We start from the raw sequence: 22149 nt of genomic DNA, 5'->3' as shown, positions 1-22149 counted from the left end.
CACTCACCCCAGTACCAACCAAAACAAACAAACAAACAAACAAACAAACAAACAAAAACGCCAGCTCATTTCTCAGACTTTTTGACCCTCTTAGAAATCATGATACTCTACATCAGAGATCAGTAGTATTTTCGGTAATGATATTTTAATCTACCGTGCAATACAGTTTTTGTCACACTACTTAACTACTCTATCTCTGTGAAACAAAAAGCAGCCACAGACAATACGTAGCTAATGAGTAAGGCTATGTTCTAACATAATTTTCTTTACAAAAACGGGCCTGATATGATCTGCAGGCTAAAGATGGCTAAACCCTACTACTATACCGCTCTCTGATCTCATCCTCATCCACCTTCCTTCTTGCTCACTACTCTCCTGCACTGCTCTCTTTTGGTTCCTTGAAGACATCAAGCTCCGTCCACCCCAGAACGAACTTTTTTTCTCTGCCTAGAACGAACTTCCTCCAAATCTTAACATGATCAACTACCATCTAGCTCTCTAATGAGAAAACACCTCCTCACACAGGCCTCTCCTATCACCCAATACTTTGCTGGACTGTCCTATCCTCATCACTCTCTATCAAAAAAAACTTACTTATTATTCCCATTTTGTTTATTTATTTATAGTTTGTTTCTCTACAGGAATGTAAATGTCCTAAGAACGAGTACCTTGTCTATTTTGTTCATAAAAGCCTATATCAATGTCTCTCACATAGCAGATGCTTAATTAATAATATTGATGAATAAATAATGCATTTACTTAGATAAGACTATCTTAATTAGGTTTAAAATACCTAATATATATGAAAAAACTATTTACAGGCAAATGGCCACTATTTTCTTATTTAACATATTATAAATTTATAGAGTTCGTATTTCTTTTATAAAAATCATATGCTTCCATTGTATGGACATTTTATAACTAAAATTAAGCCTTACATAGAATGTTAATGCCCTATTTCTAGACAAAGATACATTCTCAAAACTTGGCTATTTTTATAGAAAATTTTATAGATTATGCATTAAAACTCTACTTGGAATACATGTGAGAATAAAGTCACAGTAACCTGTTAATTTCTAGTAAGTTATGTGATATGTGCTATAATGAAATATATAAAAATCTTTTCAGGTCCACTTTGGAGCTTTTTCTAAATTTTATGGAGGTAGTAGTCTCTCCAAGGTACATTCTATCTAATAATTTTTTCAAGGCTTCCAAAAGTACTTCTCCTAACAAGCAAATAAAATAGTAAGTCAAAAAATCAGCTCAAATCTGGAGATAAGAATACTCAAAAACTGAAAACTTAAGACTCTGAGCTAAAAATAAAAGTACAACATGTACTGAAATTGCTCTATAACATATAAGGTGAAGGAAAGAAGGAATAAAAACCCCAGAAAAGAAAACTAACAACTCTAAAGAAGCCAATATGTATCTTTTTAGATACTAATTATTCTTCCTCTAGGACCTTAGCATTATGTAACATTGGCAATATTGCAACTGATATATTCTATCGGTAAATCTACACATTATAAAATCTGTGGTAAATCTCTACTGGAATGTAAAAAATACTATAAAATATCTGCTTATGGAAAATAAAGTTGGAATGTAGGTTGATGTAAATTATAAGCAGCTGACAATACATGTCTTAGCTATGTGTTGCAAAAATGATCCTTACCTTTTAGGAGTTGGTGATGCAAAACGTAGTTCTTCAAATGAGTAATTTTCATAAACCTTTAAGAAGAGACCAGTAAGAATCCAGTAAAATAAATTCCAAGACCAGTAACTCATTAGAAACATTCCTAAGGCAGTGATAAGAAAACAATAACACAACTGGTTCTCCATATAGGAGTAAAAGAAAAACTCAATTACCTACATCATACCCTTTACAAAAATAAATTCTAAGTGTGCTAAAGACCCAAATGTAACAAACAAACCATCAACAAACTTAGAGGAAAAAAAAAAATCTTCTGAGTACATTAAATTTTTAGATTTCTCACCAAAAAAGATGCTATAAAGGGCAAGGATAAGCCTTCACCTGGGAGAACAGGATTTGCAATTCACAACCAAAACAGGATATACATCCATAATATAAAGACTGCTGCAACTGGACCTGGAGAACAATCTGTTTCTCAATAAAAGGTAAAAAAAAAGTCTGGAAAAAATTATGGTGAAATGTAAAGACAAAAATGGACTGCAGGTACCTGAAACTAGTTATACTATTCCCAATATTTTTGTATTCCTGCAATATTGCCAAATTGATCATTAACTTTCAAAGTTCAGGTAAAGTTCTCCAACTGGCTCATTCACTTCTAACTTCTACTCTATTTAAAGAAAGGCACATCCACACCCCTCAGAAGCTTCCCTCCTTTTTCCCACTTCTCTATTTTCACGAATGTGATTTAGAAAAGACCAAGCTGCCTTCACCTACTAAAAAGTCACAAATGAGAAATATGCCGCTTAAGGGTAGGTCTAACAGGAACTCCCAGGGTTCCAGATTCCCAGCACAATGTGTTTTCCACTCCACCATTTTCCCTCAGAATACATACTGCATTTATTAATGAAAGAACAGATAATATCTCATTTTCCCTATCCTCCACAATATTTGGTTGACTGCTGAGTAGCACACAGTAGGTGTGAATGGCTGATAAAAGAAAATCCCTTTCCTAGAACATGCACTGGTATCTCAGAGACAGTGTAGGATGGTATACTGTAAATGCTCTAACTCTACTCAGGATAGTCTTGAAAAGTTCTGATCAATCCAAATGATTACTTTCCCCATGTTCATATGACACACACTGCAATGTTAACACAGGATTTCCCAATTTCATCTGATTCTTCAGGATGGGTGATAACTCTTTTCTCATCAGTTCTCTTTCATTCTCTGTAATGAATATTTCCTTTTTTCCCCCTTTGTTTTAAAATCCTGACCCTGACATTCATCACTCCTAATCCAACTTAAAATGTGTGATTACTACCATAATAATTCTTTTGGCTGTATAACATAAAAATTAACAAGCATCTGCACTAATTACTTTCTTTTCCCTCTCCTGTAGGGTGAAAGAGGTGACACTCCTGTTTAAGGCCCACCCCTCCCTCATAAAGAGTTTGGAACTCTAGACTCTATTTCCATCTCTCAGACTATCTTCCTGGTTTCCTTCCTCTGGACTGTCTCCTCATCAGTATTGGGTCTAAGTCCTTCTCTATTCATCCCAAACTTAAAAACCTTCACTCAATGCCATTTCTGCTGTTTCTTCTTAGAACCAAATATCTTGAAAGACTTAATCTACTCATTTTGTCTCAGTTATTCTTACTTCTGCTCAATCTATAAATTCTTCTGACCTACAATGTTTTAAAACTGCTCCTGCCAACATCATTGATGAATTCATTGTTGCTAGAACCTTTTCAAAACTTTGCTTCTGCAGCATAATTTGCTTAACCCCTCCCAAACTGTTCTTTCAAGACATGCCATAAGGAAGTGATCAGGAAAATCAAACATGGAGTCAGACTTCCTGCCACTTGTGTGGCCTTGAACAAGTTAACTTCACCTCTCTCTGTGCTTTAGTTTCCATGTATGTAAAATGGGAATAAAACCAGAAATTTATAGGGCTGTTGTGAGGATTATGTGAGTTACTGTAGGTTAAGTGGGGGAAAGTGGCAAAAAGTAAATGCTGGTCCTAGCTTAATGTCCTATCTCTTTGGCTAATATTATTATCAATGTTTCTTTTTTTCTTTCTTTCTTTTTTTTTTTCTCTTAACCTATTTTGTAAATCAATGTTTCTCAAAGCGTAGGTTTTGAATTTGAATCACTCTTCATATTTGCAAATTCTTGAACCCCTCTCCAGACCTACTGAATCTAAATCTTCATATTATTGGAAAATCTCCTTTTTAAATAAGCGCTGCAGATGATTTTGATGCAGACAAAAGTTTTAGAATCAGGTGTTTCTCAGGATCCTGCCCTGGAACTTCTCCCTTCACTCAAAATGGAAGATAGATATTATCTGCTTCCATGATATCATGAGTAATCCAAGTGCTATTTATTCCCAAATTCTTGTCTTGAGGTAAGATCTGTGATCACTTCAGGTTTGTACAACCAACTTCCTTTTATATATCTTCGCACGGATATTTCAGAGATATCTAAAATTCATTACACCCCAAAATATTATCTTTTTCACCAAAATCTGCTCCTCCTCCAATATCAATCTTACTACTTAAGGTCAAACTGTGAATTTCACCTTTTATTTCTTACCTCTTTCTCTTTATCCCCTTCAGCTACCAAGTACTACTGATCTTGAAACTATTCTCATCAGTTCAAGGGATTAATACATTTTACCACATTAAGTCAACACTCCCTCTCCAAAAGAGACTTAAACCCAATCATGTCTCTTGATCATCTGTCCAATAATTCTCCATATTCCATTATGATCGTTACCAAACACAAATCTAACTGTGCTGTTTCTCTAACTGAAAGCCTTCAATGGCTCACTACTGTTCTCTGTTACAGGCACAATTCCTAACTCCGCTTTAACTAATGTGCAATTTTCTAATTTAATCTAGCAATGCCTCTGGAGAGAACTGAAAATGCTGCACAAAGTATTTTAAAAAATCTGTCTAAAGGCAGTGGAGAGCAAAAAACCCCCAAAGTAGAGAACCCAAAGACATAAGGCTGGCATATAAGAGAACCCCAAAGTGAAGGGGGGCTAGGTAAACTGAATTCTTGAAGGGTTCTATATCCTAGGTAGAAGTGGTAAATTGAAAATAGACAAATACTTTTGCAGGAAATGAAACTGAGTTTTCAACCATCTCAATCTCTGACTGGATTAACTTGATCTATTACTGGAATCTGCCTTAGGCATCTGCCAAAAAAATAAGTGAAAATCCTCTTTGGAGGAAAAAAAATCATCCTAAAAAAAATATTCCAAGTTTGTACCTATCAATAGCTCTTGACCTGTAATTTTGTGTCTGTGTTAGGATCACTGAAATGCCTGTTAAGTGAAAAGGGTGGAAAATAAAACTTTTCTGATGAGTGAAATAAATTACCTTCATCATTGTTATGGCAATATACCGAGCTTCCTTCACTATCATGGGTTCATAGGAAACATCCAGCTTCGGAGATGCCAGCCCGCCAAAGGTCATATCAGTATTGGAAGGCACAGTTGCTACTGCAGGGCTGCCAGGGATCCTTTGAGGTTTTTTCACTTGCTCTTGTTGTAAAGATGTTTTTTTCTGAGAAACAGGAACGGCTTTCACCTCCACCTAACCACATTATAAAAACCAAATACTATTACTATGTAATTGTCTATGACACATTTAAAGAAATAATTAACAAGTGTGGACCCACATCTCCATAAATTTTATGTGACCACTGGTCCGTCTCAGGCATTCCTTTCAAAGGTGTGCAAAATGACCGCAAGATAATTCTACAATGTGAATCTGTGTAAAAGAGGTCTTGATTTCTGGAACAAATACTCATAGACATCAAAACATAAAATAAAAATAAATGCCACTATTCATAAAGTACAGGACAGCAGAATGAACCTTCAGTGAATTCTTGAATTCTTGCAGGGAATAACATTAAATTACTTTATTAGGTAATTCACATTTAAAGCACCAATCTCCATTTTAGCTATACTATTCTGCAGAAGAAAATGTACTCTATTGATAAGACTTAAAAAATAACACATAATAGAAGAATTTGGACTGGCATTATGCCCTGGGAATACTACAAATCCATCTTATATTTAAAAAACATAGAAGTTTAAAGGTAAAAAGTAAAATTCTTTAGCTTAAATGCATTGCCATCATTAAAAGGTTTAAACTTTAAATGTAATAAAAAGAAAAAAAGGGAAAAGATAAAAAGTGAATACTTCCAAATTTAAAGACACCTGATTTTTAAAATTACAGTCATTGTATTTTTTGGCTGTATACAGCCACTTATGTACACAAATATATAGCCGCATATATTTTGATTAAATCTTTCTTTAAACAACTACAATTACACTAAATAAATTAGCATCAAAAGTACATTTGCCTATGTACTATGAACCTTGAAGTAAATCACTGAACAATTTTATACTTTAAGAATACTGAGATATTGCAGAATGACAGTTACACTACTTTTTTTTTTTCCCTAAAATAAACTACTCTGTGAGTGAATAGGATTTTGTGGCTTAATAAATTCTAAGCTTCAAACAACCAAATCACTTTGCAACAACAAATCTTTGAGGGGTTGGGAGCCGCTGGGGAACTGCCCGAAACAAATTTTCATTCAATACATTTTTTTTTAGAAATATAATAAAAGTTTAAAATGAGATAGTTACATTAATTATATCATAATGGATTCATTTAGTGCATTAAAATATGCTCTAAAATGTTATTATTAATTAATGTCTCAGGAAAGACATATCCAAATAACTATATCCATTAATGTAGCATATGACTATTTCCGTTTCCCATTCTTTTATTATCCAAATTCATGTATTTCTAATTTTTTTATTAAGTTTTTTATTGTAATTCTAGTATAGCTAAGATACAGTGTTTCAGATATACAATATAGTGATTCAACAATTCTATACCTTACTCAGTGCTTATCACACTAAAAGTCTACTCCCATCACCTATTTCAGCCATTATCCCCCAATCTCCCTCCCCTCTGGTAACCATTAATTTGTTCCCTACAGTTAGGAGTCTGTTTCTTGGTTTCTCTTTTCTTCCCTTTGTTTTGTTTTTTACACATAAATAATTTCACATATAAGTGAAATTATTTAATATTTGTCTGTGTCTGACTTATTTCTCTTAGCATTATACTCTCTGGCTCCATGCATGGTGTTGCAAATGGCAAAATGTCATTCTTTTTTGTGGCTGAACAAAATTCCATTGTGTATGTGTGTGTGTGCATATATACAACCTTTTCTTTATCCATTCGTCTGTTGATGGACACTTGTGCTGCTTCCATAATTTCACTACTGTAAATAATGCTGCAATAAACACATATGTATATGCCCCTTTGAATTAGTGTTTTTGTATTTTGGGGTAAATAACCAGTAGAGTGTGATTACTGGATCACAAGGCAATTCTATTTTTAACTTTCCAAGGAACCTTCACCACAAACTTCTAATTTAATATGTACCAATATTATATTTTAAATGTTTCAACAGTACCAAATACAGAATGTACCTAGTCTTTTAAAATTTAAATTCAACTAATTAACATATAGTGTATTAGTTTCAGAGGTAGAGTTCAGGGATTCATCAGTCTTATATAATACCCCGTGCTCATTACATCACGTACCCTCCTGAAAGTCCATCACTCAGTGTGTTTGAGTCTTTTAAAAAATACATACAAAGTTTTAAAATGTGTTCTGGGTGTGGTGCATAATCAATGAATTCTGTTACGCTTAAAAGAAATTAATAAAAAAAAATGTGTTCTTTCACTGATTTATTCAATCACTACATAATAAGGGCCTTCCCTCTACGTACATAAATGAACACTTTCTTATACTTCTTTTGATCACCATACCTCCTAGCAAAATGTAAGACAGAAATAATAAAATATATAACGTGGAAGTGTATACTAATTAATATAAATAAATCATTTAAATAATTTTTTGGCTTCCTCTATAAATATGAAGACAGTACTGCAAATGGGCCCTAGCCACTTGTTTTTCCCTAAAATTTTATTAGTTAAAATAGTCAGTGCTTTGATGACTATTTTTTTTTAAAGATTTTATTTATTTATCTGTCAGAGAGAGAGAGTGAGCGAGAGCGAGCATAGGCAGACAGAATGGCAGGCAGAGTCAGAGGGAGAAGCAGGCTCCCTGCGGAGGGCAAGGAGCCCGATGTGGGACTCGATCCCAGGACCCTGGGATCATGACCTGAGCCGAAGGCAGCTGCTTAACCAACTGAGCCACCCAGGCGTCCCATGATGACTATTACTTTAATTCTGATATAATTACCTTCATATTGGGAACATGTACCACATCCCCATATTGGTCTTTTGTTTGAACAGTTATGGTGGTAGGCCAACCACAACGAATATCATCCTTGTTCAGGATCAGAGATGTTTTCTGAGGATCAGCATAAGAGTCTGGCTGAAGCCACCTGAGAGTGACGAAAAAGCAAGCAAAAAACTAAATATTCATCAGTATCTTTAATGATTAACATGAAATTAAGCCAAATGAATAAAACCTGTATCAAACAAAATGCTAAAACCATATCTTCATTTCCAATGCAGTGAAAATCACAAGTGTCTCCCTTGCAAACTGTTAATGACAAATTTGTTAAAAAATATGTCAAAGTACATGAGATTTCTGATGGTTTTATAAATAAAATAGAAATAATTTTAAAATCAGAAAACTTGACATTTTAACATGGATGATATAATAACCAAGAAAATGAATTTAGGTTATATATATTTTAAGTCTTAAGCATATGCATTTTACTGAAGGACATCTGCCTTAATTTGCCAGACTGAAAACCTGGGAAAGAACAGCTCCTCTATAAAAGCAGTGACAGAAATGGCATTGTACTTGCTTGAGGACAGCTAGGTTAAAGATACACTATCTTCTCTTCACACAATTTTTCAACTATCTTTCCTCATTACCTTCCATGAAAATTCTGTCAAATTTCTATACTCTGGGATATCCATTCTTGAATTCATTGCATGATCTACATTCAAGTTGTCCTGGGAGATAAGTGATAAGTAATTCTGTTGTGTTACATAAGATTGTCCATAAAGTTAGCAGTGAGGCTGATTTAAATGATTTTCTATTTTCCAATCACCATTTTGGTTTTTAAGAACCACAGAGGAATCTCTTTTATTAAAACTAAAACTGGGAAGAAGTTGGACTTCTGTAATTACTAGTAAAATCAAACAAGCTAGGATATTTTTTCTTTCCATTAAAAAAAAGAAGCAAATAGCAAAAAAATAAATGAGAACTCTACAACCTCGAATTATTTCATTTAAATTCTTAATTTATATTTATATTATTGGTAGCTTTCAAGAGAAATCTGATTAAAATAAAATACAGTGATAAATTTAAGTTTAGTCTAGATATTACATGTTATTATTGAATATACATATACTTCTCAATTATACCATGTGCTCCATCTATTTTTTTAAATAAAAGTTCACCAAGGAAACTTTAATCAACTAACAACAACCATATATTTTTAAAATATTTATCATTTTATACTTCAGCAAGTTCAAAACATATAAACCAGATTATTTAAGGCTGCATTTTAACATCTTAATGACTTTCCTTTAGTTTTTCTTCAGAAATAAGGAGAGAGACAAGACCAGACAGTCAGGAATTGTAGTGCTTAAAGCGTATTACCTTGCAAGCCTGCCACCACTTGATCCTGGAACACAAGCAATAAAATCATCCAGAAAGGACTGTTCATTGCTTTGGATTTGAAGTGGTAAATTTCCTTCAAGTGCCTCTAATATAGTTGGTGAATGAGAAAGAGCTAAACCCTTTCCAAGAATACCAGAATGGGTTTTGCACACCTGATGGGTAAAAGAGAACAGTTATGTATTTAAAATGTAAAATTTAAATTACATGAGTTTCTTGAACTTGCAGAATTTTAGGGAGTCCTTTTGGGGGAACATATTTTCTCTCCATGCCTTACAGCTCCTTTAGCCTATAAAATAGGTTCCCCAGGCGGGAAAAAGAGCCTACAAAATAGGCTCCCCAGGAGGGAAAAAGATGGGATAATACTTCCAGCCTCTTTCCTTCCACAAAAACAAGTGACACATCAGAGATATGCATGCTACCTGAGACAGTGCATCCCTGCCCAGTCTAGCCCTCGCTGTGCTGCATCCCCATCTGTCTGGGCCAGGCCTCCCTCTACAGGCAGCTGTGGAGTCTCCCACTTTCTGTGTTCCCATTATTAGTATCTTTCCTGGTTGGACTATATCTGTTCTCTTAGGTGGGTGGGGATCAAGGTCCTGCCTTGGGCTAAAAGTGGACAGAAGCCTGACTGTGGCTGCACATAAACTCTATTAGCCTGTCAGCAATTGCATTAGGGTATTTACCCTAAAGATACAAACGTAGTGATCTGAAGGGGTACATGCACCTGAATGTTTATAGCAGCAATGTCCACAATAGCCAAACTATGGAAAGAACCTAGATATCCATGCACAGATGAATGGATAAAGAAGGTGTGATATATATATATATCACATCTATATCTATCTATCTATCTATCTATCTATCTACATACACACAATGGGATACTATGCAGCCATCAAAAGAAATGAAATCCTGCCATTTGCAATGATGTGGATGGAACTAGAGGGTATTATGCTGAGCAAAATAAGTCAATCAGAGAAAGACAATTATATGAAGAATTTGAGAGGCAATGTGGGGGGTTTGGGGGCTTGGGAAGGAAAAAATGAAGTAAGATGGGATGGGGAGGGTGACAAATCGTAAGAGACTCTTAATCTCACAAAACAAACTGAGGGTTGCTGGGGGTAGGGAGGTAGGGAGAGGGTGTTTGGGTTTTGGACATTGAGGAGGGTATGTGCTGTGAAGTGTGTAAACCTGGCGATTCACAGACCTGTACCCCTGGGGCTAATAGTACATTATATGTTAATAAAAATTTTTTTTAAAAATTCAAAGTATTTGGAATAGTATTTGATGAGGTCAAGATCAAATAATGTCTGTTTTTATTATTACTGCTGTGATCAATTCATCTTGGGAAATAAATAAGATTTAAACCATTAGCTGTAGGTACCTGACTCTATCTCCCAATTAGTTGAATTCTTAGACAAATCATAGGATTTCTCTAAACTGCAGTTATTGTATTGTAAGGTGCAAAAGAGAGTATTGACTTCAAAATGAAAATTCCAAAATAGATAATATTAAAGATATGATAAACTATAAAGTGCTCTATAGGCATTATTTATATTACTACTATTAATACTCTTTTCTCTTTTTCTAACTGGTAAATAAAACTTTCAAGATCTAATTTCAATGTCAACAGTTCTGTAAAGCCTTCCCCTATCCCCCAGGTACTGGGTAACTCTTCTTCCAACCCCCCACTTCCCCCACTCCCACCCCCAGGATTTATGTCTCCTTTCAGATTTAACAACCACTGTGCAGCACAGCAAGAGCTCACTTGAGTTTCTCCCACCAAGAAGTATCTTTATCTGCCAATGAATAGAATCAAGTATTTGAGGAAAGTCTTATATTCAAGAAAAATAAGGTTGATCTGAATGAAAATAGTCCTTTTAAATTAATGCACAATCTTATCCTTATGATGTTTGGAACAATACCTGCAATGCAGCCTCTTCAAGAATTTCAAGGTCTTCCTCTAATTCATTACCTGTTGTGTGAATGAAAAGTTTTATCAACATATATCAATATTTAGTTTAACTTTCTAGTCCTTTGCATTAATTATACCTTTTTCATAATTCTGATATTCCAGACTGAAAAGAACTATTATCGTTTTGGATCAGTCTCAGTGCTTTACCTTTTAAAGTGTAATTTTCAGTGTGAATATAAGCTATAATTCTCAAGGCAATACTAAAAAATTATCCATTGAGTGATTTGCATAAGATATAGACTATATTTAGGCATATAAATGTGTACTTTTACATTTAGCCTATTTATAATCCCTTCCCCCCCCAAATAAGGGAACTGATTATTTGGAATCAGAGTCTTTTTATTTTGGTATGTTATAGAAAGAAGAGCTATACCTTTAGTAAAAAGAGTCACAGGAAAAAATGAGGTAATAATTGTATCCTCTATCCCTTTTCTCCTTTATTGTTTAATATAAAACATTACTAAGGTTATACATCTTAAAAAGGAAATATTCATATTATCCAGGAGTTGTAGAATGAAAAATTCTCCCATCATCTCCCTTCTGAAGATAAACAGGTCAACAGTTGAAGTATTGTTCAAGAAACTGTATGCAAATAAGTTTATGTGTGTCAACATACATATTTGTCCACACACACACCTATATTCATATATATATATAACATAATGTTCACAAAAATGGGACTAGCTTTTGCAACTTGCTTTTCTCAGTTAATATAGTTTGGAATCTTTCCTGGTAAGGACATAGAGAACTCCTTTTGTTGTTGGTTTTTATAGCTGGACACATTTCCACTGACAGATGTACCTTGAGTTATTCAACCAGTTTTTCAGGTTTTATAACCATAAGCACTGTTATATTAATCTATCTTACAACACGTATTTTTTGAGCATTTGTGCAAGTAAATACAACAATTGCTATATCAAAAAGTAGAAGGCATAGAAAATTTGAACAGGTATTAACAAATTTTCTCCAAAGGTTATACCCATTTTCTTCATATAAATAGAACACAAGATGTCTCATTTGCTCGTACATGTAACAACATTCAGTAGGAACAGGGGAACTGAGAAGCATGGAAGGGAACAGAGAAGGAAGAAATGAGAAGAAGAAGAGAACGGAAGAAGGAGGATGAACTGAGAGGTGTAGTCTCAGAGGGAGGGGCTATAGATGGACTTCTAGGGATTAGAATTGGGGAAATACAATTATTGCCTTTTATTCCCAAACACTGTGAAAATAAATGTTCAACGCCAAGCATCACAGAATCAGTAAACATTTTTAACTTTAGTTTCACCTTTATCATCCTGATTATAAATCAACTTACATATACAAATTTGTATCATATAAAGAGGTACTACTCCTGCCAGTGCCTCATTTCTCTGCTGTGCTTCTCATGAAAACTCTTCTAAAGAGATATCTATTCAACCTGCACCCCCGCTCTGACTACCCATTCTTTCACTCTAGTCTAAAGGCCTTCTGTTTCTCTCCTATATTTCTTGTTGAGTATGTAAGTAACCAATTGGTTTCTCCACTCGATGGTAGATTTTAACTGACTTCTCAATTGCATTCAAAAGAATGTCCTCTCTCCTGGTTTTATTCCTACCTCCTTGGCTGCTATACCAGAGTGTTTTTTACACCTCTTTCATCCTGTCTGTCCATTTTTGACACTCTGGCAAGTCCCACCTTTGATCCTGGGGGATCTTCTAGTTCTTATTTGTATTCTCTTCCTAGCCCATCTTTCACATGGTCCATGTCTTTAAATATCAAGTGTGTTCAAATTACATTTCCACTGACTTGTCCCCTGAGTGCCAATGAATATTCACCTGCCAACTTGATATGTCCACTAAGATATTTAAGAAATATCTCAAACTTTTGGCTTAATATCATATATACAGTGCTTAACCCAGTGCCTGGCACATAGCATGTACTTACCTAAGGAGGGTTTTTGTGCATGTCTGTGTGTGAATAAAAAAGACCAGAGGACACTTCAGTAAAGAAAACCCAAACTACTAGTATATTACTATTCATAAATGTATGTGACTACTGAATTGATTTTGATAATTTATTTCAGAATGTCCTAAATAAGCATATTCTACTCTTGAATTTTTTTTTAAATCATAAACACAGGGTGCCTGGGTGGCTCAGTGGGTTAAGCTTCTGCCTTCGGCTCAGGTTTATGATCTCAGGGTCCTGGGATCGAGCCCTGTATCGGGCTCTCTGCTCAGCAGGGAGCCTGCTTCACCCTCTCTCTGTGCCTGCCTCTCTGCCTACTTGTGATCTCTGTCTGTCAAATAAATAAATAAAATCTTTAAAAAAAAATCATAAACACCTAGTACTCGACCAGACTTACCAATAGGAAGTGCTAGATCCTTTTTCATCAAAGCTGCGGCACAAACTCCACCAAGATTGGCTAATTCTTTTTCCAACTGAATAACTCCCTGGATAATCATTAAAAACAAAAACAAAAAAACAAAAACGTGCTTTAAAAAAATGTTTGTAGGACAAAGTGTCTGGAAGATAAGGTAGCTTATTAATATAATGTGATTTGCATCCAAGCCTAACTTTTGAGACCGGAAGGAAGAACAGGTCAGCTAGTGGTTAAATTAAGAGTAGAAGAGGGTCAATAATACATCTCCTACATGTTACAAGGTCCAGGCCTATAGGCTCATCTTCCAAAGAACTTATCATTCACTACTTTAAAGTAGCATGATAATTTTTTTCAACTTTTATTATATGATTTGAAACACTTAGAAGGGATATTGAGTTAGTCCCATTGTGAAATCAGGTTCTATTATTTACTCAGAAAGGTACAGCCACCTGAGGGGATTTGAAGCAGGCACAATTATACTTTCTTTAAAGGCTACGTCATGTTGCACAGACTCCATTCTCTTCATGTATTAAAAGTAGCAAAAAAAGCAAAAAACAAAAAACAAAAAAACAAAAAAACCACTACACAAAATTAAACCAGAAGGAATTCTAAATTATACACCCTAACTTAAAATAAATTTCAGAGTTCTTGAATACAGGTAGCAAATACAACTTTAGTTAATAGCAGCCCTCAAAAACACACTCTTAATAGAATGAGAAGATAATTCCTTCTTACCTCATCAGGTCCAGGGCTAAACTCGTATCCAATTGCAAAACATTTAAAACCATAGAAAGAAGCTTTGTCATCTTTCACATAATCTGATGCAGTTTCCAATGAAAAAAGGGCCTCATTTCCTAAAGAAAAACATTGAGTTCAAAATCTGAAACAATTTTATTAAAATTATATAAATATAAAATTAAAGATATAAAATATCTTTCATCTATCTCAAGATAGGTGGCAATACAAATCAGATACTAAAAAGCCCAGTCTTTTTGGGGTGTTAGGGGTGTTCCTGTATGTGCCGGATTAAGACTGCTAAAAACCACGCTGGCCAACAACAGAAACATCCCAAGTGAATTGTAATTATTTTTCTTTAGGACCAACCTCTCAACATCAAATGTTCTACCTTTGTTACATAACCATTTTTTCAATTACCTGTCAATTACCAGGGTGACCTAGGTTAGTTAGCCTTTTCTGTTTCAAAATGAGCAATCCTCTAACCTGGCCCCTCACAAACAAACAAGGCAGGTCAGACCAGAAGACACAAGCTTCTGAATTCAAACAGGCTGTGAATTTGAGGAATCACAAGAATATTTATGGTTAATTGGTTAAAAACACAACAGACTACATACAGTTTTAATAACTTACAAACTTTCTTTGAAAGAATACCAGTAATAGCAATAACAGAAGTGCTGCCTGTCCGTCTCTGACACACACAACCACAAATGCGAATACACATCCCTCCAAGCCCAAAGAACTGAAAAACAATAGCTTTAACATAACTCAGAAGGGGGGCGCCTGGGTGGCTCAGTGGGTTAAGCCACTGCCTTCGGCTCAGGTCATGATCTCAGGGTCCGGGGATCGAGTCCCGCATCGGGCTCTCTGCTCAGCGGGGAGCTTGCTTCCCTTCCTCTCTCTCTGCCTGCCTCTCTGTCTGCTTGTGATCTCTCTCTGTCAAATAAATAAATAAAACCTTTAAAAAAAAAAAAAAAAACCATAACTCAGAAGGTTAGGTGGTTGACCAATTCTCCTGAATGGAAAAGAGTCCTGTTAAGTTCTCAGTATCTTTCACTTACTGGGGAAAATAAAAGAGCAAATCCACTTTTTCTAGAGTTTGTTCCCAACTGTGCAGGCAGCCACTCCTCAGTATTAACTCTGCTTTGGTCAAGCTAATCTTTTTCCAGAAGATCCTCACAACATTCTCTCTTCTAAAACTCAGTCATGCTATACCCCACACCCAGAGTCTTTTTCAGTACTCAAGTGCAATCAGATGCATAGCAGGTCTTGAAAAAATCCTTCCAAAAGTTGTAAACATCTTCAGTGATGGATCCTTACTAAGTATAATTATTATAAGTGTGTAGATTTTACCATATTAAACATGAAGAGAAAAAATAACTTACCTGGCAACACTAAAACCATAGTAGGCCACCCAGCGGACCCTGAAAATTTCTTTAATTCTATCCAGGAATTCAGATTTTCATGAACAGATGTTAATTTTGGTCCATATCCTGAATTCTGAATAGTTCTAACAGGAATCAACAAACGAAGGACATCTTCTGACTGTGCAGTGCCACACTGGGGGTCAAACTCGATCGTTATCCACCGTACACATTCCGGGAATGTCACCTGAGATGAAGAGGACACTTTGTTAAGAAGAGTTTGATTTTCGTCTTTTTTTCCTATTTTAGAAAAAGGACGTATCGTAAAAATGATGCTTTCAACATATGGCAAACTAAATTTTAAGTAAGAAATTAATAGAGTAGTTTCAATATGATAAAAAATCATATTAATGTTCAGTATCAATTGTCCCAACTCCCTGCTTGCAATTTCTACTGTTTTCTATCTAATACCTGGTTGATACATTAATAATATTTGTATGTACATACTGATAATACTTAAATAATATTACAAGGTTAATTTCTATAGACATTGAGCTAATCTTCTTGTGGAAGTTCATTTATATAATAAATTTTCCATTTCAGTCAAAATACATTTAAGGAATATAAGTAGGTAAATGAAAATATAATTTGATGGGTAAAATGTAAAGATATATTGATAGAAAGTGAATAAATCATTAAAATCTAAGGTTTTAGTCACTTTCAGGTTATCTATTATTCATAGTATGTGCTACAAATGATACTTTTCAGTAACAAAATACTTCAGAACTTCATATATTATGAAAATAAATAAATATTAACACACGATGAGTGGTGTTTGGGTGGCTTGGTTGGTTAAGCATCTGACTCTTGCTTTCAGCTCACGTCATGATCTCAAGTTTGTGAGATTAAGCCATATGGGAGTCTGCTTCTCTACCTCTGCTCTCCACCATGTGCACCCACAACATGTGCTTTCTCTCTCTAATAAATAAATAAACCTTAAAAAAAAAAAACCACATGATGAAAACCTAGATTTTTATGTTTTCTTAACCTAAAGTTTTATTGTAATGTGAGTTTTTCATGACATATAATTACATTATTTTTAAGGCCACTTTTAAGCTTTTGTTACCATCATGGCAGGAAAAATCCTGTCTTAAAAGTCAAATTACAATTAAACAGGACCATGTCAATAGTAAACTAAGAAATAGTTATAGGATATATGAGCCTTAAGAAATCTCCTAAGATATTGGTCTAAAAAAATTACCTAGTTTAGACTAAAGCAAAAATCTTTAGTAGGATTAAAAAAAAATCTCCATTTAGGGGTCACTGGGTGGCTCAGGGGGTTAAGCCTCTGCCTTCGGCTCAGGTCATGGTCTCAGGGTCTTGGGATCGAGCACTGCATCAGGATCTCTGCTCAGCAGGGAGCCTGCTCCCCCACCCCTCTCTCTTTCTGCCTGCCTCTCTGCTTACTTGTGATATCTCTCTCTCTGTCAAATAAATACAATCTTAAAAAAAAAAACCTCCAGGGGCGCCTGGGTGGTTCAGTGGGTTAGACGTCTGCCTTCGACTAGGGTCATGGTCTCAGGGTCCTAGGATCGAGCCCTGCATCGGGCTCTCTGCTCAGCGGGGAGCCTGCTTCCCCCACCCCCTCTGCCTGCCTCTCTGGCTACTTGTGATCTCTCTCTCTGTCAAATAAATAAGTAAAATCTTTAAAAAAAAAAAAAAACTCCATTTAAATGAAAAGCTCTTGTTCATAATTACATAAATGCAAATTAAACCACAAGTAAAATACCATTTCTTCCATTTTATTAGAGGTCCAAAATTTAATCATGTACTCTGTTGGAGAGGCTGTGAGAAAACAAGCACTCTCAAACATTGGTGGAGACACAAAATAGTATAGCCTCTACAGAAGGGATTTTCTCAACATCTAGGAAAGATACATATTCATTCACTTTCTGACTCAGTAACCCCAAATGTATGAAGCATATGGCTCTTCAGTCTATATTTGTTTGACCCAGAAATCCCACTTCTAAGAATTTACTTTGAAGATATACTTCTAAATACATGAATAAACAAACAAGAAAAAACCCAAACACATACACAAGGTTATTCATTGCACAAAAATTTGCAAAATACTGTAAATACCCTAAATGCTCATAGATAAGACTGACTGAAAAAGCTATGATATATCTTCACAGTGGAGTACAAACCAATTTTAAGAAAGAATGAGAATAATTTCTTTAAGTGGATATGGGGAGATTTCTATGCATGTTGTTACATTAAAAAAGTACAAAATAGTGTATTTGCTGTACTACCATTTTTCTTTTTTAGATCTTATTTATTTGCTTTAAATGAGAGAGTGAGAGAGAGAGAGCACACAGGTAGAGGGAGCAGCAGACTCCCCACCAAGCAGAGGACCCAATATGGAGCTTGATCCCTGGACCCCTGAGATCATGACATTAAGTTGAAGACGCTTAACTGACTGAGCCACCCAGGTGCCATGGTGTGCTACCATTTTCCATTAAAAGAAAAAGAAGACTACATCTATATCCGTCTATCTATTTTTCAAAAAGGAAACAAAGAAACACCAGGATACTCAGTGTAGTAAGTGAGAACCAGAGAAGGGAAAAGGAAGGGCCTCATAATTCTGAGCATATTATTTTGTAAAACTTTATTTCTGGTGTCATGTTAACTATTTTACACATTTAAAAAATAAAATTAGGGGCACCTAGGTGCCTCAGGGGGTCAAAGCCTCTGCCTTCCGCTCGGGTCATGATCCCAGGGTTATGGGATGGAGCCCGAGCCGGGCTCTCTGCTCAGCAGGGAGCCTGCTTCCTCCTCTCTCTCTGCCTGCCTCTCTGTCTACTTGTGATCTCTATCAAAATAAAAAAAAAAAAATAAAGTTGAATCAAGTAGGATGGGGGAAAACCACAAAAATTAAGCACAAAAACCCAAATAGGGCTATCCTTACAGCAAAGTGATCATAAAGCAACCTGCGCATATAGATGAAAAGAACTATTCCAACTTCTGAATATAGTATTTCGTTATATAATGTCACTGGGCTATATTCTAAAGACAAAACATTTTGAAAGGAAATTGCTTAGGAAATTGTTTTTTACAGTGACATCTAAATGGGATAGACATAAAGAAAAGACCCCTACGATGTTGACTGGAATTAAAAAGGAATGCTCAAAAACTGAAAAAAAAAAAAAAAAACATAGGAAAAGGACAAAGAATCCAGCTTGAATGAACTTTCACCTGCCAAATCAACTAAAATTTGAGCGTCAAAATGAATAATGACAGCAAAGGATTGTAACATTAAACAAAAAGAAAATTCTTAAACCTGTATTGATATAAACACGTAACATAATGGATGAATGTTTAAAAGTGGAGGGGATGGGAAAACTGTCTTTTAAAATTGAACACCAAATGAAAGGAATAAGAGAATTAGAAAGCTACCATTTTGAAACTTCCTATAGGAACAAGTGATTTGGGTTAAGAATCACCAATAGGTGCTAAAAGCCCTGGGTGAAATTTGTTAGGAAATGATATTTTTTATATAGTCTCTAGCTGTCTACCCATGAACATTTTCTTCCTTTCTTTTTTTTCCCAAAGATTTTATTTATTATTTGACAGTGAGAAAGAGAGAGAGAGAGCGCGCACAAGCAGGGGCAGCGGCAGAGGGAGAAACAGGCTCCCCGCTGAACACGTGGGGTTCCTGGAATCATAACCTGAGCCAAAGGCAGCTGCTTAACTGACTGAGCCACCCAGGTGCCCCTACCCACAACCATTTTCTTTCAAAGGGAAAAAAGATGCTTTTTTGGTGGAGAAACTTGCCAGATACCCTCTTAATCAAGTGGTAAGTACTTCCTGATGGGATGCACTGAAAAGAATACAGCATCACTTATGAAGTGTTGCTGCCCAAAACACTCAACCTGAGTTTAATCATTAAAAAACAATCAATCAAGTCCAAATAAAAGGAAATTTATAAAACCACTGATTGTATTCTTCATAAATGCCAATGTCCTGAAAGACAAGGAAACCCTGAGGCACTGTTTCAGATCAAAGGAGACAGAAAAGACCTCACAAACAAATGCAGTGGATGGGTTCCGCTGGAACCCAGATTTGGATTTAGAAAAATGTGTAATGCTGTTGTTGGGGCAACTGGCAAAAATGTTTATCTTGTAATATGATCTACTACTACTATTAATTATGATAATATAGCATCAATGTTAAATTCCCTAAATTTGATTGATGTATTGTTGCTATACAGGAAAATCACTGTTCTTAGGAACAAGGTGATGGGTAATGATGTTTGCAACTTACTCTTAAATGGTTCAGCAGTAGTAAATCCATATAAATAAATACAACAAATGTGGCAAATATTAACTGATGAAGCTGGGTGAAGGGCATATGGGTGATCATTGTACAAATCACTTTTTCCTACAGGTATGAAATTTTTTTTTTAAGATTTTATTTATTTAGTTGACAGAGATCACAAGTAGGCAGAGAGGCTGGCAGAGAGAAAGGGGAAGCAGGCAGGCTCCCTCCCTGCTGAGCAGAAAGCCTGATGCTGGGCTTGATCCCAGAACCCTGGGATTTTAAGAGTGGGTTAGCATAAGAATGGCCAGCCTGAAGGCCAGGAAGCCATTTTACTGAGCGTGCCTAACTGGTTGACACTGTGTAAGTGACTTGAGATAAGAGGAACTAGCTAAAACCTGAAAAAACAACTTAATCATATACCACCATAGGCGGTGGCGCCACAGGGACCGGATGTTAATGAAAAGCAAATAGTTAACTTGCAGAGATCACAATCCTGCAAGACAGGAGTCTCCCTTGGTAATATCCCAATTTCCAGAGACAATGGCTCAGTTCCTTGAGGCCTGGTGTCCCCCTCCCCACTATAAAACTGAAGGAGGCTGAGGCAGAAGGAAATGTAAATAAAGTTAAATTTCTTCTAAACCTAAATCTCACGTAACCGCCAGGGTGGTGAAAAGTTAAACAAAGTTAAATCGTCAAAGTGTGGCTGTAGCTATGAAAAAGTGCCTTGAAAAATGCTATATAAACCCTTGGCTCTGAGAACTCGGGGTCCTTATTGAAACCGACTGCGTCCAGCAGATACTCAGTACCCTAACAGGATCATGACCTGAGCTGAAGGCAGAGGCTTTAACCCACTGAGCCACCCAGGCGCCCCAAATTTTGGCTTTTAAATACTTATAACCATTAAAAGGAACCAGGGCATTTTGTAAAAATGGCTGGTTTTAGATCTAAAGCAAGAGATATAAAAGAGGCGCCTAGAATACCTTACACCAGAGAGGAAGGATGCTATGAATGACCACAGGGGGTATGTCTAAAGGATTCAGAAGGCAAGATGAAGAGGCTCCTATTTAACAGAGACATATGATCCAGTTTCTTAAATAAAATGTAAGGAAACAAAGAGTTGGAGGAGAACCTGTAGATAACAAGAGACTTAAGAGACATAATAAACAATAACAATGTATGGATCTTATCTAGATTCTAATTCAAGCAATTAAAAAAAATTAAACTCTTATTTGGATCCTAATTCAAATAATTAAAAATGTGCACATGATTACATGAAGGAATGAGCTTTTTTGGTGTAATAATAATATAGTTACTTTTTACGGGTCCTTATATTTAGAAATGTATAATGAAACATCCACAAATGTGCTTTAAAATAATCTAGAAAGGGACAAAATGGGTGGGGAATAAATTAAACAGGTCTGGCCAAGAGTTGGGTATGGGGATGGGGTAAATGGGTGGTGGGAATTAAGGAGTGCACTTGTGAGCACCGGGTGATGTATGGAAGTGAATCACTATATTGTACACCTGAAACTAATGTCACAATGTATGTTAACAACTGGAATTTAAATTAAAACTTTAAAAAAAAGACTTGGTAACTACTGAATCTGGGATGACTGGTGTGACTGTACTGGTTTGTCATTTTATATATTTACTGTAGTCTACATAAAATGCTGAATATTTTACAAGTAAATACAACGTATTATTAAACTGATGAAGTAGATGAATCCTCTTTTTCCTCCTTAATTTACATGACACAACTTAAAAAGCAAGGAAGGAGGACTCTGGATACTCTACAATAATATTGTATTTATAAATATTCTATATGGTTTTTGTTTGACATTATCTGTATTAGAGCCCCTTAAATCCTATCTTGGATATGCAAATTTTCAGAGCTCAGGTTGTGGTATAAATATTATCAGGTCCAAAAAAATGATTTTAAATTTTGATATTTATATCCACTACTATTACAATACATAATATGTTTAACATTATATACTGCATTATACTTATAAGACATATTAGCACAATTCTCAGAAATACCCGGAAACTAC

The 22149-nt window shown here is 35.4% G+C and overlaps 1 protein-coding gene across 13 annotated transcripts in view; it reads right to left on the bottom strand.

The window, feature by feature from the left end:
• Positions 1-22149, bottom strand: part of MYCBP2 (MYC binding protein 2) — a 272995-nt gene that overhangs the window by 100366 nt on the left and 150480 nt on the right. For all 13 annotated transcript variants that reach the window (XM_013057218.2, XM_013057219.2, XM_013057220.2 and 10 more), the window contains 8 exons: positions 15800-16025; positions 14415-14533; positions 13662-13749; positions 11271-11320; positions 9328-9500; positions 7948-8092; positions 5035-5250; positions 1673-1728 (listed from right to left, as the gene is read on the bottom strand). In XM_013057218.2, the coding sequence (XP_012912672.1) occupies positions 1673-1728; positions 5035-5250; positions 7948-8092; positions 9328-9500; positions 11271-11320; positions 13662-13749; positions 14415-14533; positions 15800-16025 (1073 nt within the window). The remainder of the gene's footprint in view (positions 1-1672; positions 1729-5034; positions 5251-7947; positions 8093-9327; positions 9501-11270; positions 11321-13661; positions 13750-14414; positions 14534-15799; positions 16026-22149) is intronic.

This window comes from Mustela putorius, unplaced genomic scaffold (genome assembly GCF_011764305.1).
Source record: "Mustela putorius furo isolate JIRA1106 unplaced genomic scaffold, ASM1176430v1.1 tig00003974_pilon_pilon_pilon, whole genome shotgun sequence".
In the NCBI taxonomy this organism is placed as follows: domain Eukaryota; kingdom Metazoa; phylum Chordata; class Mammalia; order Carnivora; family Mustelidae; genus Mustela; species Mustela putorius.
The sequence above is the reverse complement of the archived record's forward strand: the minus strand, read 5'-3'. Positions and strand labels throughout refer to the sequence as shown.